Source organism: Notechis scutatus, chromosome 5 (assembly GCF_049901735.1).
Source record: "Notechis scutatus isolate UNSWTSFEM ecotype Mainland chromosome 5, rNotScu1.2, whole genome shotgun sequence".
NCBI classification, from domain to species: domain Eukaryota; kingdom Metazoa; phylum Chordata; class Lepidosauria; order Squamata; family Elapidae; genus Notechis; species Notechis scutatus.
Genome location: NC_142013.1, coordinates 77,325,929 through 77,344,360, shown reverse-complemented (window position 1 = coordinate 77,344,360; position 18,432 = coordinate 77,325,929). Strand labels below are relative to the sequence as shown.

The 18,432-nt window shown below is 38.6% G+C and overlaps 1 protein-coding gene across 9 annotated transcripts in view; it reads left to right on the top strand.

The window, feature by feature from the left end:
• CD99 (CD99 molecule (Xg blood group)) overlaps positions 1-18,132 on the top strand; it is a 48,666-nt gene extending 30,534 nt beyond the window's left edge. For 2 of the 9 annotated variants that reach the window (XM_026666882.2, XM_087967068.1), the window contains exons 5-11: positions 4,396-4,467; positions 7,511-7,567; positions 9,218-9,241; positions 10,572-10,598; positions 12,680-12,790; positions 12,994-13,047; positions 14,886-18,132. In XM_026666882.2, coding sequence (XP_026522667.1) covers positions 4,396-4,467; positions 7,511-7,567; positions 9,218-9,241; positions 10,572-10,598; positions 12,680-12,790; positions 12,994-13,047; positions 14,886-14,914 — 374 coding nt within the window. In that variant the 3' untranslated portion in view covers positions 14,915-18,132. Of the gene's footprint in view, positions 1-4,395; positions 4,468-7,510; positions 7,571-9,217; positions 9,242-10,568; positions 10,599-12,679; positions 12,791-12,993; positions 13,048-14,885 lie in introns of all 9 variants that reach the window. The other 7 variants (XM_087967070.1, XM_087967071.1, XM_087967072.1 and 4 more) reach the window with 6 other exon arrangements.
• The last annotated feature ends 300 nt before the right edge of the window (positions 18,133-18,432 follow it).

The window sequence follows — 18,432 nt, the reverse complement described above, 5'->3', positions numbered from 1 at the left end:
GGCCTCACGCTCGAATTCAAGAGCGCCCCTGACTTCTTTCTGGCGTCCCCCTCAAGGGACCCCATCAAACGCAACCTAATGGATTCAGCAATCCATCATCTTCTCCAAATACAGGCCATTCAACCCGTCCCACCCTCCCAGCGGGGCAGGGGTTCTACTCCCACCTTTTTGTAGTCCCCAAATCCTCCGGAGGATGGAGGGCCATCTTGGACCTTAAACGCCTTAACCGTTATCTGGTCTATCGCAGGTTCAAGATGCACACCCTGCAGTCCATCCTCCTCAGCATCCGCCAAGGGGACTGGCTATCCTCCATAGACCTCTCCGAGGCCTACCTCCACATTCCAATCCGACCCTCCCATTTCAAATTCCTCAGGTTCTGCTACAACCACCGCCACTTCCAATATGTCGCCCTTCCCTTTGGGCTAGCCTCTGCCCCGAGGACCTTCACTAAGGTCCTCGCGGCCCTGGCGGCTCATCTCAGGAATCTCCCGGTCCGCCTCCATTGCTACCTGGATGACATCCTCATCCTCTCTCCCTCCAGACCCCAAGCAGAGAGGGACATCAGGGTTACTATCTCGGCCCTCCAAGACCATGGTTTCCTAGTTAATTGGCAAAAGAGCCAACTATCCCCATCTACAAGGATCTCCCACTTGGGGGCTGTCATTGACTCAGTGCAGGGTAAGGTGTTCCTCTCCCCGAGAGATTCCTTAGTATCCAGGAAGCCGTCAGGCATATCAGACGCTCCAGGAAGGTTACAATTTTAGAATTGTCCAAATTACTGGGTAAAATGGTTTCTTGTATCTCCATTGTTCCATGGGCCCGTTTACACGCTAGACCCCTACAATGGTTCCTGCTCCCATTCCAGCGGACCGGCAGAAGCAACTCAAAGGCCACAGTCAAGGTACCTCCAAAAGTCCTTACATCTCTCCTCTGGTGGACCAGCCCCACCATCAACAAGGGTCACTTCATCAAGGAGCCCCACCGCCTCACCCTTACCACAGATGCCAGCCTGTCCGGATGGGCGCGCCACATCCTCTCGCTCTCAACTCAGGGCACATGGTCTCAGGTAGAACGGGGGTGCAGTATAAACTGGCTGGAGCTCCACGCCATCTTCCTGGCCCTGCGCAGTTTCCTCCCCCAAGTACGCGGGCGGCATGTCCTCATACTCACGGACAACGTCACCGCCAAGGCTCACGTCAACCGTCAGGGGGGCACACAGTCCATCCGCTTGATGAGGGAGGCCGAACGCCTCTGCCGTTGGGCAGAGCGCAATCTCCTCTCCCTCAGAGCCGAACACATCTCAGGGGACTCAAACACCCAAGCGGATTGGCTAAGCAGGACCACGGTGGACCAGTCCGAATGGCGCATCCACCCGTCACTATTCAGGGAAGTGACCAGAATGTTCGGTCTCCCGTTAGTAGACCTCTTCGCCTCCCCACTCAACACGCAACTCCCCAGGTTTTTCTCCAGGTACCCCTCCCACGGGCCGAGAATCACGACGCCCTCCGTTGCCCCTGGCCCACAGGGCTCCTCTATGCCTTCCCGCCTCTAGCCCTGGTTCCCAGAGTTCTCCAGAAGCTCATCTCCGAGAGGGCAGAGCTGATTCTAGTAGCACCCTTCTGGCCCAGGCGCCCCTGGTTTGCGGACCTCCGCAACTTATCGGTGGCCCCTCCCTGGAGAATCCCCCGACCAGGATATCCCTCTCCCAGGGGCCCCTTCAACACCCAGACCCTCAGTGGCTCCAGTTAGCCGTTTGGAGGTTGAGCGGGAACGCTTAAGGAAAGAACGGTTTTCCGACCAAGTTATTGAGACCATTTTAGCCGCCAGGCGGCCTTCAACAACCCGGATATACAACGCCACTTGGAAGGGATTCTGCGAGTGGTGTCATGGTCTCCAGATCAACCCGCTGTCACCTTCCATAGCTCAGGTCTTGGAGTTCCTCCAAGAGGGCCTGAGGAAAGGGCTTTCCCCCAACACCCTAAGGCGTCAGGTCGCAGCGCTATCCACAGTCATTGACTGTGATAACCTGGGTTCCCTTTCCCACCACCCCCGTATTCGGGCATTCCTCAGGGGGGCCACCAACCTGTGTCCCCCAACCATACACCGATACCCTACCTGGGACCTTAACAAGGTCCTGGTGTCTCTGACTAAGCAACCCTTTGAGCCTCTCAGGGAAGCCTCTCTCCAATTCCTCACATTCAAAGTGGTATTCCTGGTAGCTATTACTTCGGCCCGCCGCATATCGGAGTTAGCAGCCTTGTCGGTAAGGAAGGACCTTTGCATATTCCATGCCGATCGGGTGGTCCTCCGACCGGACCCTACCTTCCTGCCCAAGGTTAACTCGACCTTTCACAGGGCTCAAGAACTCATACTCCCGAACTTCTGTCCCAATCCCTCGCGGGAAAGGGAGAAGCTTTGGCACTCACTGGACGTAAGACGGGCCCTACGCATTTACATTAAGCGTACCCAACCCTTCCGGAGGTCAGAATCTCTCTTCCTTTCCTTCCAGCCCAAATCCTTAGGCCACAAAGTGTCCCCGTCAACCATCGGCCGCTGGATTAGGGCTACCATTTCAAGGCTTATTTGTCCCAGGCACTGCCGGTACCCAGGGGATCACAGCACACTCCACCAGAAGTGCAGCCACCTCGGCGGCTTGGGCCACCCAGGCTCCAATTTCTGATATTTGTCGGGCAGCCACTTGGGCATCCCCCTCTCCTTTCATTAGACACTATAAGATTGACACCTTTGCCTCGGCGGAGGCTTCGTTTGGTAGGCGAGTCCTCCAGCGAGTCTTCAGGGAACCTCGGAGATTGCAGGACCAGACGGGGTCCCTCCCGTAGGACAGCCAAGCTTTGGTATGTCCCACTCTCTGGATGATCCGAACGGCTCTCAGGAGAATGGGCGTTGGTTCTTACCTGACACGCCATTTCTCTGGAGCCGTGAGGATCATCCAGCCCCACCCTTTAATTGCCGTCTGGTGGGGCCTTGTTTCGGCCAATGACCTATTTAGCATAGGGAGAGCAGAGCAACGTCCTTCTCTTCACCTTCGTCTTCACGCAAACTGGGGAACGCAAGAGAGCCATGTGATGGAGGGCGGAGCGTTCCTCAGTGATTGAGCTCAGCCATCAACGACGTAGACTGAAGCACCTCCCACTCTCTGGATGATCCTCACGGCTCCAGAGAAATGGCGTGTCAGGTAAGAACCAACGCCCAATCTGACTGAAAAGTACAATGTAGTTTATTTTTCTAGGGATTGATTATTACTATAACTAAGTAAAATAGATGTTTAATTGGGAGTTACAGATGAGGGAATTAAGAAATACTTAAACCACTGAGGTGACATCCCAAAATAGTAAAAAGGGAGGGGAAAATTATGTTTTGTTTTATGTGAAAAACTTGTACTAATCTAGACTTTATGAAAAGAATATGCAATGGAATTGCAAATTTGACAAGATAAAAAAGAATTAAAAGGGAATAAGTATGAAGATATGGAAACTATTAGTGATTTAAATGAGAAAAGGCAACGTTTAAAAGAAACGTTAAGGCTTAAGAAATTTGAAATACATTGAAATGAATTGAGAAGATGTTTAGAATGAGAGTAATTTTAATGAATAGCATTAACTTGCTTGTTCCTTTTCTTTAAAAGTTGAGAGGTAAAATGAGAAAAGAGTACTTTGGAAAAGGCCACGCTTAAAAGAAATGTTAATGTTTAAGAAATATATTTGAAATAAATTGAAATGAATTGAGAAGATGCTTCGAATGAAATATCACTTAACAGAATTAATGTGTTTATTTCTTTTCTTATGTAAAAGTTGAAATGGAGAAGTAATAATAGAATTAAGTTAAAAATAGACAAGACAGAATGTTGAATGTAAAAATGAATATATAATTACTGTCATATTTGCATGTAAAAGTGGTGACTCGGAATTATGTTGTACACTGAAAAGAGCCTTTTTTATGTTGTTTTGGAAAAATTGAATAAAACTTGTTTTTTTAAAAAAGAACTGGTTGTTAAGAAAATTGAATCCCACCCCAGGTTTCGGGTTTCTATCTCCTAGGGAGGTCCATTTAGTGGGACCAAGAAGAAGGGCCTTCTCTGTAGTAGCTCTGTCCCTGTGGAGTATTATCCCTGCAAATTGTCCCTCACTTTGACTCTCTTTCACAAGCCTCTCTGAAGGCATGGTTCTGCCAATGAGCATAGAGATTCCAGAGTGATAGGGAGCCCATCATTTGGCTGATCCGATTATTGTTACCAGAGGGATGGGGATTTATTGGTTTTGTACTTTGTAAACTGTCCAGAGTCACCAAGAGTAAGTTTGGCAGCTACATAAATTTTCTAAATAAATAAATATATTTTCTAGTTTGAAAGTTGTACTTATCTTTCTTTATCAATAGGTGGCGATGATTCCAAAAAAACAGCAGCACCACCTCCTCAGCCTAAACCTGGGAGTCATGGCCACAGTGGGGGTAAGTTTTTTTTTTTTTTTTCAAAAAGTACATCTTTAGTGCTTACTCATAGAATCATAGAGTTGAAAGGGACTTTGGAGGTCAAACCTGCTCCTGGCAGGAGACTTACAGTATATCATCCCATCGAATGGTTGTCCATTCTATTCTTGAAATCCTAGTAATGGAGGACCAACAACCACAAGAGGCAAGTTATTTCATTGATTAATTTCTGTCACTGTCAGAAAATTTATCCTTACTTTTAGGTTGTAACTTTCTTTGATAAGCTTCCACCCATTGCTTCTTGTCCTGCTCTCTGGTGCAGGACTCTCTCTAGAGAAAAACTTAATTCCCTCTTCTTTGTGACAGCTCCTCAAATCCTGGAAGAATCATGTCCCCCCCAGATCCTTTTTTAGATCTGTCAACTGTTTATGATTTAGCCTTCAGACCCATTATCATCTTTATTCTTCTTCTCTGCACCTTTTCCAGGTGTCAGCCTCTGTTTTGTATTGTAGTGACCAGAACTGGAAGCATTATTCCAAGTGTTGTCTCACCAGTACAGTGTAAAACAGTGCTATCACTTCTCATTTTCTTGATGCTATCCCCCTGTTGATGGAGCCGAGAACTGCATTGGCTTTTGTTTTTTTGGCAGCTGCAGCACATTTCTGGTTCATACTTAAGTGGTGGTTCATTAGGACACCTAGATCTCTCTCACAGATCTCTCTCTTACTATTATTGAGCCATGTACCACCTATTTTAGACCTATGCATGTGGTTTTTCCTTCCTAAATACAGGACCTTACTTTTCTCCACTGAACTGAGTCTTGGGTGCAATGCTCAGATCTGTCAAGATCGTTCTGAATCTTGAGTCTAGTTTTCAAAGTGTTAGCAATTCCCCCAAGCTTGCTGCCATCTGCAAATTTGATAAGTTCCTCTTCTACCCCACATCTCATGAAGATGTTGAAGAGTCCTGGATCCAAGACTCAATCTAGAGGTATCCCACTGTATACTTCTCTCCATATAAATGTAGTTCCATTGAGAACTACCCTCAATTGATCAGCCTATTGAGAATCCATCTGGTGGTGTTACTGGCTATCTCACATTGTTCTATCTTTGCTGAAGTACAAGTATACTATGTCCACATCATTTCGCTGAAATTTGGTTACTTTATCAAAAAAAGTAATAAGGTTTGTCTAGTACAGGGGTGGGCAAACTACGGCCCGCGGGCCACATCCAGCCCATTGGTCTTTTTAATCCGGCCCGCCGAAGATTGGTACAGAACATTATACATTGCAATGTCCTACCTGTCAGTGAATACTTCAGCTTCAACCATAACAACACAAGAGCACACAATAGATACAAACTCAAAGTAAACCGCACCAAACTTGATTGCAGGAAATACGACTTCAGCAATAGAGTGGTCAATGTCTGGAATACTCTACCTGACTCTGTAGTTTCTTCCCCTAACCCCAAAAACTTTAACCTTAGACTGTCTACTATTGACCTCACCTCTTTCCTAAGAGGTCTGTAGGGGGCGTGCATAAGCGCACCAACGTGCCTACCGTCCCTGTCCTATTGTTTCTCTTATTCTTTTATTTTTCATATATGTACCCATTTCATGTATTCACAACTATGTATACTCTTATACTTATTATCTTGTAAACAATTGGCAAATCAAATAAATAAAATAAATAAAAATAAATAAATAGAATTAAGGTTTGATGTGAATGATTGAATGATTGCATTCATTTGATTTTGACTTGTAATGACAGGCATTTCAACACCAGGTGGCGGCCCGTCTGTCAAATTTTAAAAGTCAATGAGGCCCTCGAGCCAAAAAGTTTGCCCACCCCTGGTCTAGTAGGATCTGTTTTTAACAAACCCACTTTGGATTCCAGTAATGCTGCTGATATTTAAAGTTGTAGTAGTAACAAAAGCCACTCTAGCTTTTGACTTTCATTTATTCCTCCCTGTCAGTGTTGGTGGAGTTACATACTTATACTACCCTAATATTAATTAGGATTTGATCTGATTGTTTATGTGGTTAAAATAAATCAGTATTGTGCACAATCGTGCCTACCATCCCTGAACTATTATCCCCAATTATTTGTATCCATTTCCTATATTTATACTTATATCTTGTAATCTATTGACAAATAAATAAATAGAAAGGCCCTTGTCAGCTTCTGTTGGAGGGAAATGTCTTCACAGTAGCTGACAGATACTTCCTGCTTGTGCCATGTCCCTCAGAGAGCTTTCTCATCTTCCTGCCTTCCATCTCCACCCTAATCAGATTAGACAGCGTGATACATATGTACTTTCTTCAACTCCTTTTATTCTTATGAATCTTCCCTTCTGTGACTGAATTTGTCCCTGTTAGTAAAGTGTTGTTGAGTCTTCTTCATATGTTCTGCTGTATGTAGTGTTTTGAATTAATATTCTTTTTGTAAATAATATTCTTTGTATTTTGTACTTGATAAATAATGCTCTTTATAGAACAGTTCAGTTATACAATCTAAGTGAATACATTTTTCTTAATTGATAAATCCATAGAAATCTCAAAAAATAATAAAATACTGTTCAGTTATGATTACTATGAAGAAATTCTGGATACAATTATGTCATCTGCTACTAATATCAGGAGGCCAATTAGCCATATTTTTCTCTTAACAATTTAGTTTATGGTATGTTGCATGTTTTATACTAGTGTCTTTAAATAAAAATGAATAAATCCACTTTGATTTTGAAAAAAGATGATGAATAGGTGTTCCCACAGGTTCTGGAATACCATTTCAAAGGATTTGCACAGCCCACGTACAAAGTATTATTTTGTTTTCTTGATACCTGTGTTTTCATAATTATGAAATATTATTAATTAAAAAACATTTTTCATATTTAGATAGATTTAAAATTTAAAATCTAAGCAACAAAACATGAATCTGTGATATAGTTAAGCTTCTTAATGTAATGACTTAAGCTGGAAATTATGTAAAACTCCACTATGCAAATTGGGGGTTAAATTATATACATTTTAAAGTGTGCTTTTACTCCTTTTGTTATTATTAAAGGGTTTGAAGATTCAGATTTATTTGATGGTGACTTGCCACCTGAGAATCCACAATCAGGTATGTTTCAAATATCCACTACATTTAAAATATTAATATAGTTTTATGTAAACTTTTGGATTTGTTTACATATTAAATGGAAAAATATGAAAATACTGTAAAGTGCATTCATAAAAATATGCTATCCAGGAATTCCATTTTAACTTCAGTTTTGATTGACATTGGTTTCATTGATTATATTATTAAGTTTATTTGTTTTGAACAAAACTAAAGCCTTGTGTGTGTGTGTGTTCTAGTGTGCAAAATTTAGTTTTGATTTCATCTTAGATAAAATTATTTTTTTATACTCATCTTTTCCAAAATCTAAATGGGAGGTAAATAAATAAAATTAAAATAAATAAAAATTTAATGTTGGATTATGTTTGCTAAGAAGGCTGAAAGTGTCCTTAAATGAGACTATATGTCTTCATATTCATATTGTTTTGTTCTAAAGATATATTGTTCTAAAGACCATATTTTAGAAATATGGACAAATGCAGTCTTACACAATATTGTTTAAAAGTCCCATTGGGCTCCATAAGATTGCCAGAACTGTTGCTGCAAAGGAGCCTTCACAGCAGTCCCTATACTAACATGCATGTGACACATTGCTTGGGTCTGATGATATGCTGAATTGTTTACTATAATGTTTCTTTATAACTTTGATGCTTTTCCCATTTTTAATAGCATTATTTTTTCTAAAAAATGTTGGAGTTGTTTTTCTAAAACAGATTTAAGCAGAACAATGTTTTTACAGATCATCTTCATTTAGCAACAATTGGGTAACTTGGTAGTAACTTGGTAGTTAAGTGAAGCAGTTGCTAAGTGAAACTATTACTGTGCTTATATGTTTATCTCAGCTATCCTTTGCTTTACAAATTTCAAATGCGAGAGCTGGTCACAAAGTTACTCTTTCCTTATTGTAATAGCAATAGACTTATATACCGCTTCACAGTGCTTTACAGTCCTCTCTAAGCGGTTTATAGAGTCAGCATATTGCCCCCAACAATCTGGCTCCTCATTTTACCCACCTCGGAAGGATGGAAGGCTGAGTCAACCTTGAGCCGGTGAGGATTGAACTCCTAGCTGTGAGCTGAATTAGCCTGCAATACTGCATTCTAACCACTGTGCTACCACAGTTCTTGGTGCTATTATAAAGTTTCTGTACCAGCAAGACAAGTAAACCAGGGATGTGAAATTCAATTTCATTGAGGGCTGCATCAGGGTTGTATTTGACCTTGGGGGTTCAACTTCACTTGTGCTGGGGGTGCCTATGGTGGCCCGAACGCTCTGACAGCGAAAACAGGCTCCTGAGATCCGTTTTTGGCTGCGACAGCCTCCTGCAACCCTCTGCCAGCAAAAATGGAGCTCGCGAGGGCTGCACATGGTCCTCCCGAGTTCCGACACCATGGGCCGGTCCTCCACTATTTCCAAGGCACTCATACTTTAGATCTGGCCCTCGGGCCTTGAGTTTCACACTCCTGAACTAGACCATTAAACAAAGCCTACTTGTATTGCTACTCTGTAGGACCAGCTCCTGATTTCATGTATAGGTTTGCATGTACAACTCAGAGAAACTTATTATTTGATTCTCAGTTATCTCTGAGCATAATTTGAATGTTTCAAGCATAATGTGATTGCTGCTTCTCATACTATTTTTTTTTAATCTAGGCCATCCTTCTAATCCTTCCTCAGGTATGTAGGCTGTTATGAGCATATGTTTCTTTTCTTACACTAAACTCTTCTTTAAAGGTGGAGCATCAGATACTTCTTACAGCATTGATGTTCTTACTGTATTCATTTGTTTTGATGTGCACATGTGTTAATGATTTAGTAAAATCTTCCTCCCAGGATTGTGAACTTTTTCATTTAAAATGAAGAAGGTCAAAGCTTGTTTACAAAAAGCCATTATGTTTTTTTTTAATAATGTAAGGGCAGTCCTTAATATTTTATAGGCAACTACAGAATAGAAATATTTTAATTCATATAAGCTTCAACTTATTCCTTTTATAACCTATTTAGTATTGTTTATTAAAACAAAAAGCATAATATACTGTATGTTTAACAAGACATTGACTGTTAAGCAGCCACAATAGGAAGACACATAAGACTTCATTTGATTGTTACTCGCAAACATGCTATATCAGGTATAAAAGGAGTTTTTTTTTTTTAAAAAAGAATTGACAGAGCCACAGTATAGAATGTGTGGCATGTATGACTATTATGACTTATAAAATCAACTTTGATTCTATCAATCCTGCTAAAATATTTTCAACATAAATAAAAGTAGTTTTGTGCAAAAAAAAACCAGATGAAATAAGAATATAACTAGACAGTGATACTGCTTCTTCCTATATAATTGAAACAATGGCTTTCCTTCTGAGCAAACATAATAGTTAATTTAGTGCCTTATTTTGCCATATTAATTTGATGTGACTGTGTGTGATCCATCATGGGTACTTCAGTTGAAAATTAAATATATTAGCTTAATTGCACAACTGAAAACATTATCTCTACTACTTTAGTGTAAGTAGTATTTTTGCTATTTAGTGGCATGCCATTTTCCCTTAAAACTCAAATTCAAGCAAAGCTGTCAAACACATTTTAATCTAAATTCCTGCTGTTAGAAGGGGAGATAAGTTCATTGACTTAAGCGGTAATCTTCTATGATTTTATGGTGGAGAATTCATGTAAGAAATTTAAAAGTTTTAACTTTAAAAGTAGCTTATTACCAAACATATTGGAACATCTTTGAGTAATTGAATAATGAGTAACACTTTAGCAAAAACATACTATACAAGCAATATATAATAAGGATTAAGGCTTAATTTTAAGCATGGGGACGTAGAGCATACTGATTTAAACTGTTTCAAATATGAAACACCCCATTTGAACTTAAATGTTTGGAAAATCTCCTGATTTCAAACATGCATCAAGGTTATTTCATTAAAAACCCTGGTTTCTCCTTTAGCCCATTTATGATATATGATAAGCCTTCTTTAACCAAACTATTCTTTGGTTAAAGGTGGGGATAATTCTGGCTCCGCTGGAGGTAAGATTTTCTTTTATTCCGTTGTTATAACTTTCCCCACATTTTGAATGGTCCTTGGACGATAAAGTTAGATTTCTAATTGGAGGAATTTCTTTTAAGCTTGGTCCCTTATCTGACTCATCATATTGTCGAGAAAACATCCTATCATCACATCGAATCGATAGCTAACCATCTCGTCTCTACTTCAAGGACGAGAAGTTTCAAGAAAGTTGCCAGATAAATTAGATCTGAACTTAGACTTCTGAAGCATGATCTTCCACCACATGCATTATATGCCCATTTACACCAGAAAAAGTGTAGAGGAGGCTGGATTCTTTACAAAAGCTGAAGGATTTGATGGTATGTTCCCAGAAGTACTAAAGAACAGTGAACCAGCAACTGAATGTAGGCTTGCTTCCTTTTTTAGTTCCATACTATAACTCAGGATGGCTTCCTCCTATATTCAAGAAGATCAAAATTATTGCAATTTTTAAACCAGAGAAGGATCCAATCTTCTCTCAAGTTACAGACAATTGCTCTTTTCGGTGTTATCTACAAACTTTTAGAAAGAGTTGTGTTAAACAGAATAGCCCTCACAGTAGAATCTGTAATCTAAGTAGAACAAGCTGGATTTCAACCCAAACGTGATTGTAGCAATCAAGTCAATGTATTCATTTCCTACCTGGAGAATGGATTCCAAAAGAAAATGAAAAATGTCTCTGTTTTTCTTGATATCTCAGTGGCGTACAATACTGTCCGGAGAGAAGGACTTCTTAAATTAATCAAGGTTATACCATGTTACAACACCATTGTCTTGATTGACAACATGTTGAATTACAGATTCTTTCAAGTTTTTTACAGAATTCAAGAGACACAGATATCATAAGTTGAATAATGGACAACTACAAGGATCAGTGCTATTCCCTGTTCTTTTTAACTTGTACATCCATGACCTGCCTGGAACCGTTTCGTGGAAATTTATTTATGCCGATGGTACCAATCTTACAGTCCAAAGAACCAACTTCAGTGATGGAAAGGATCCTTTCTCAAGATCTCCAGAAGCTGGATGACTACTTCAAAAAATGCTGTCTCCAATCAAGCCTAACAAAAACAAAAGTAGCCACATTCCACGTCAGCAATAAGTGTGCAAATTACCAGCCTTCAGTGAAATTCCGGAACTGTAATTTACAATGTAATAATTATCCGAAGTAGCTGGGTTAACACTGGAGAGATCACTAACCTTCTGGCAACACCTAGCCATGAAATTGAAAAGCAGCAACAATTTACTGAACAGACTGGCTAGTACACCCTGGGGTGCTGATGCGAACATCCTGCGAATAACAGCCTTGGCTTTGGTTTATTCCACAGCTGAATATTGTGCCAACATGTGGCTTAACAACGCCTACATCCAAATTGGCACTGTCCAACTCCACCAGACAATACGTATCATCTCTGACACGTTGCATCCTACTCCTGTGCACTGGTTACCAGTACTTAGCAAGATCATACTATCCTACGTTAGAAGACAACAAGCTCTCATTCGGCTGTAGTCAAGGATACTGAGCAACAAGGCCCTCCTTATTTACCAGGATAATGCACATCCCTTCACAAGCTCGAAATCCTGATGTTAAGCTATTTGCTTAACATCTACCCAGTTTAACCCTGAGAATGCCTGGAGAGAGCATTCTTAGATACCTTCCAACCATTAATAATCCCTCTACCAAACCACCTGCCTTCCTTTATCTGGTCGAAATTAAACAAAATTAAGTGTGATACTGGAAGAAGTGCTTCTACCCTGGATCAGTGGGGATGGAAAGATTCCCCTTGTTGTGGTGCTGATATGCAAACTATTAAACATGTTGTGCAAGATTTCCCATAATGGGCATTTCTGGTTCCTAGAAAAACTGCACAAAACAATGCCAGAGGCAATCGCCTGGATAGCTGAATTGGACATCCAATTATGAAGCCATTGCCATACCGCCATAGAAGTTTTACTTATAATTATGTGGACTATGTATATATGTTTACTTCTATTCTGTCATGTTATCATCACATGCTAAATAATAATAATAATTTCTAATTGGGGAAAATTCTTTTCACAGATTCTCCAGGCATGCTTGCTGGCATTATTAGTTCCGTTGTAGTGGCAATAGTTGGAGCTGTTTCAAGTTTTATAGCATACCAAAAGAAGAAGCTTTGCTTCAAAGCAAGTGGTAAGTTGCAGTCAACCTGACTTGAAACCCCAAAATGTTGGGATTGTAAGATCTCCTAAAATAATTGCTTTAACTAGATTCCCAATGTAATTGAAAGCTCACAATTTGAAATAAACTGTGGATGTAGAATGTTAGTTACTCTGTTCAAGGTTGAGCTGAAGATATATGAATGTAAGGTATTTTAATTGAGCTTGTTTCTACAGATCAAGAAAACATTCCTGTGGAAAGCCAGCAAGGAGCACATGCAGCACCATCTGGTAAGGTCATAAATAAAGAGCTTTTAAAAATTACATATACAGCATTGTTCACCTGCAAAAGTGGCTTGTATTTGTGTTTTTGTGCAGCTTAGGTAATTTTATCAAGCCACATCTACAGTGCCCCATTTAAGAAAAAAGAAAAACCTCATGGTTTTCTTCAGCCTAGTGTCTTCATTTTCTTTTATTGCTAATTTTTGTATTGTAGATTAGATACATTTAGCTCAGTTAAGAGAACTGACTGGACCAAGACCATTGAAATAGGCCCTTGGAAATAGGTGGGATTTGCTTGGAGATATTTTAAGTTTGTTTGAATTTGATGGTAAATGCAAAGTATTGCTCAGAGTAGATTTAACCAGATATAATTACTACATATAAGACAAAGCTCATGCTATTAGAATTAGGTTTCATTTTGCTCCTTCCGAAGACAGTGGGGATCTTTTCTTCATTTGTTTGTCACTTTGCAAAGTTTCAAACAATCTTCAATAGTCAAAGAGAGTCCAGATTTATATATATGCATACTTGTCCTTTATCATTTTATCTTTACTTATAGCTTTTCTCTAGCATATTAAAAACTTCCTAACGTTTTCAATGTTTAATCAGAATCCTGAAATCTAAGAATCCTGTTATATGTCAGAAATTAGGAAATATAAGTCATTTTAGGATTTTTTTTAATGAAGAAAATTTCCAAAGTAAAAGGAATAATTGCCATAAGGAAATTATGGAACTGGGATGATAATAAATACCAAGTGGTTACATTTAAAGAAAAGAGAAGCAAAGCTGCCCTTTCTGTCTTGGCTTTTTGTTTATTTTCAACTTTAAAATAAGGAAAGCACCAGCCACTATCCTTTCCATTTACAATTATGCCTCAGACTCAGAAAGAGCCTTTAAAGCAGGGGGGTCCAACCTTGGCAACTTTAAGACTTGTGGACTTCAACTCCCAGAGTTCCTCAGCCAGCTTTGCTGGCTGAGGAACTCTGGGAGTTGAAGTCCACAAGTCTTAAAGTTGCCAAGGTTGGACCCCCCTGCTTTAAAGGAAAGTGAGAGAGAGACTTTGGCAATATTTTACAACCCACCTGGTTGAGGAAAAAAAGGAAGAGAGTAGACAACCTTAGACAAGCAGTTTGCTCTTTCTTTAAATACTTAAAGTATTAAATACTTTTTTAGGACAATGTGTTTAAATCTGGTAAGAACCAAATGCATTTAGTGATACTTCGTGTTCAGGATTACAACATTAACTGGAAAAATTAATACTGTAGTTGTAATTATTCATATAATTATAAGTTGGCTATGGCTGAAATGAGTCAGAAGCTTGACAGCAGTTTTCTTTTAGTGGGTCAAGAATAATGACTGAGCCACCAGAGAATTTGCTATGCTAATAGGCCAAGTTATAGTGTCTCTTAAGCTTACCTGTTTCAAAAGAGAGATATGAAAATGAAAAAGAACTCTACATATATGTTTGTGACTTCCTTATGTGGGATAAAATGTAACATTTGAAATATTGTACTGTATAGGTACTGAAATATGATTTTGCCTTTCATAATTCTCCCTGTAATTTTTTAAGCATTTCAACCCCAATTAGTAGCTTGTATATTTGTTATTTAAGCCCATATTAATAGTTTGGATGTTTCTTATTTAAGTGTTTTCATAAATAAAAAATGGGGAATCTCTACCTGTAAGGATGGAAAAGATGTTAGCCTACTTGGAGGTTTTTTAAGTATTATATTTAGATGAGCTATGACAATTTTCAGTTGTGACCTATATGTTTTTCATTTTCTGTCTGTTCAGGTAGTATATGGTAACAAAGAATATAACTTTTTTCATTATTTTTCTCCTTGTAGTTCAACGTACACTTTTGCAGAAACAATAGCAGAATTTGATACGAAGAGAAGAGCAGAAACTGGATTTGTAGCCTGCATAATTCCCCGAAGGAGCAACACAATGGAATTGCAAAGTAGATCTTTAAAATAGGCCTGTTGAAACATCTGTAGAAAAGAAGTGTGATGTTTCTAACTAATGAAAAAAATGTTTTCATCCACCAATTTACCCTTTGAAGTTCAATTGTACACAGGGTGATTGTTGTTTTTCAAATGTATTTTTATGGCATTTGTTGATCGGATTAAAGTTTCCCCCCCTCTTTTCTCTCTCCCCCTTCCCCACTTTTTTGTAGCAAGAACTTTGAAAAGGGAGATGGGTGTACTTGTAAAATACCTTTGGGCAAAGTGTTCACTATGGAAAACTATGTTGATTTTAGATATCTCCAAGAAGTACAGTTTGATTTTACATACTGATGGATATCACACCATATGGATAAGGCCACCTATTTAGATTATTGGTGGAGGGGGTGAGGTGGGGGAAAGCACAAGTTTGCTCTTATCAGACGAGTGGCTCTTAATACTCAGTTGCTCACTTCATAGTTGAAGTTACATGTTATAAATATTAAGAATTGACTTAGGGCTAAGTCCTAAGTTCATAAACATTAACATTTTTCCTTCTACATGGTCTTGGTCACATTTAGAAAATTTGACATGAAGTAAATGCCTTATCTGACTAGCAAACCTTTTAAAATTTTATCACTGTATACAGGTACATAGGAATTGAAGGCATTAAAAAAAATCTAAGTTGCCTTAATGTTTTGATTTGAAATAATCTTAAAATAATCCTTATGTTAAACATGTTTGCATCTGAAGGTTTATTACTTGTGTGTAGTGAGGCTGTATTTGTGAGTTGCATGGTGCTGGAAACAAATGTGATTTTAAAGAACATACACCATTCTCCTACAGGTTTTACAACACTTATTGGAATGAAATCCAAAACACTTTATAGCCATAAGATGAATCTATCATCTTTACATCAAGTTTGCTTAGAGTCAGCGTAGCAAATGTTTGCTATGACTCCTGGTTCCTACTGCCAACATCTGCCATTGGTAGACCTTAATTTAATGTGAGAATATAGCCAAGGTATATAATGGCTTAGGTTCTTAGGCCAATTATGACCAAATATGATAGGGCATGGATCCTGGATTTCAATGACAGGTTACGTGCAACACAGCCCCACCCTTCCCCACACGGTCACTTCAACAAGGGAGCTTCTTTATATTAATGTTTTGGTATTGGGAGGTTAAGATTTTGGTGTGATGGTAGGAGAAACTCAAGGGTCTAAGCTTGCTTAGTATTAGCATTTTGACTGGGAAATGCAGGGAATTAAATTCAACACGTTAAAGATGCCAAGCTTGAAAAACATTGGTCCAAATAAACACTTCCAATTCTGTGATTTTTTTAAAACAGAGATTAAATTGCACTATAATAATTTAGAGCTACTCCAAAATTTTGATGATATTATTTTGAGGAAGTTACTTTGGGGAATCATTGGAGCTGAATACTACTTGCCCATTTTAAAGCAGCTTGTTGGAGCTGTTTACTATTCCTTTCAGAGGGGGAAATAAGGTTGAGGTCAGGCATATTCCTTGCTAAATTATAAACTTAAGCATGTGAACTAGTCCATAATTGGCTCTTCTTTTGCATAATTGGCTCTTCTTTTTATTCCATAATAAAATAACTTTTCAGTAATGGAGTTTAATTACTTAAAATTGCATGTGCCTCTGATTACAGAATTTGCCTTACAGTTCATAAGTGCCCTATTTCTATGCTTTACATTTCATAGACTTATTTGTTTGTGCAATATTTTTTTAAAAAATACATGATAAACTTCAATTGCAGATGCCTTATGTACAATACCTTGAAGTGCCAATAAATGAATTGACTAGAAATGTGAGCTAAGTATTTTATATTGTTTCATTAAAAGGAGATTTGGAAATAGTCACTGTGACCATGTAAATTGGGTTAAATATCCTACTATAATTACATTTGTGATAAACTGAAAACAAAAATGAAACTGTCAAGAAATATGGGTGTCATGTTTAAAGGGAACTCATGTAATTTCAAGTTAAGCATCATGCCAAAGTAAAGCAAATCTTTGCATAATGTAATATGTGTATGCATAGCCTTCTAGACATGAGTATTGGGTCAACTTCCAATTTAAATTAGAGACAAGTTAGCTGTATAAGCGATGTATGGTTTTTTAAGTTGCACTTTGCATTTCAGTAAAAGAAATACCAGTTTTGGGTCATGTGAATATAGCATACATTCAGCACCAAATCTTAATACATTCAGCAAGAACCTGCATTTTGAAGAAAAATGTGTGCATGAATTAGTTGATTGCAATTAGCTTTTGCTAAGGGGCAATATTTCTATATAATCCTTATTTTGTGAACCAGGACTGATGCAAAAAATGATTGCTATTGATAAAGGTATTTGCATGTTTTTATTGAACAGAAGGACTTTAGTTCTAAGCATAAATATACCGAACTACTTGTGGCAAACGAAGCATGCTTTATTGAATAAGCTGTCTTCATCTATTTGTTCTTCCTCATCTGCCAGCAGTGGTTTGTTTTCAGTTTATCATTTGTTTCCCTGGTCCTTATCTGCAGCTGATGAGACAGTATCGCCATGATTGATCATAAACAAAACCCTGGAGAAAATTGTTTGGCTGGTTGGTATTGAAAGCTCGCTGCAGAGTTTAAATCATCAAATCCAGACACCTGTCTAGTACTGAAGAAGAGAAGAACTAGCAGATGCAATAATAATATATTAGCCAGGAGGTCTCATGTTATTCCAGTGTGTTCACACTTCGTTATAAAAATATTGAGAACATGTTTGGAATACACACTTAATAGTGTATCCTATACATTTTTTAAAAATTGGAATAAAGTTTCATATAGTACCTTACAGTATTCCAAGTAAATGTGCATAAGAATGTGCAGACGTGACTGCACTTCTGCATGTATTTGGATGTAAATACCATTAAACTAGATAGTATTGTTCTTTGGAAGGAATGCATATGATTAGGCCATCTCCTTAAAGTAAATCATTGCCATGGGTTGACAATATAATACATGTGTGCCATGTGAAGTATATAGTTCTGTATGTTTAATTTTTAAGTAGTTTTGTGGCTCTTTAGATTATGAAAATTTATAAATATTTGGTAATTAAAACTTGTCATTTGTTTTAAATAAAGAAATCTAAAATTGTTTGCCTGGTTATTTTGAGAGAATGAACTTATGGGGTTGAATTTTCTATTTTTAGAAGGATTTGAGTTCTAAACCAAGTAGAAGTGGTTTATGAAATATGAACACCTATTTTTTGGCCAGATAGGTACCTGGATTCATTTTGATGAAAAGATCAATGGCATGTAAAGGAATATCTTGTGTTTATCTTGGAATATGTTTGTGCTGGATATTCCATTACGTTCCATTGATCTTCAGATAGATTCAAGTCAAATATATTTGTATAAATTCAGCTATATTTACACAATATGTTATAGGAATGC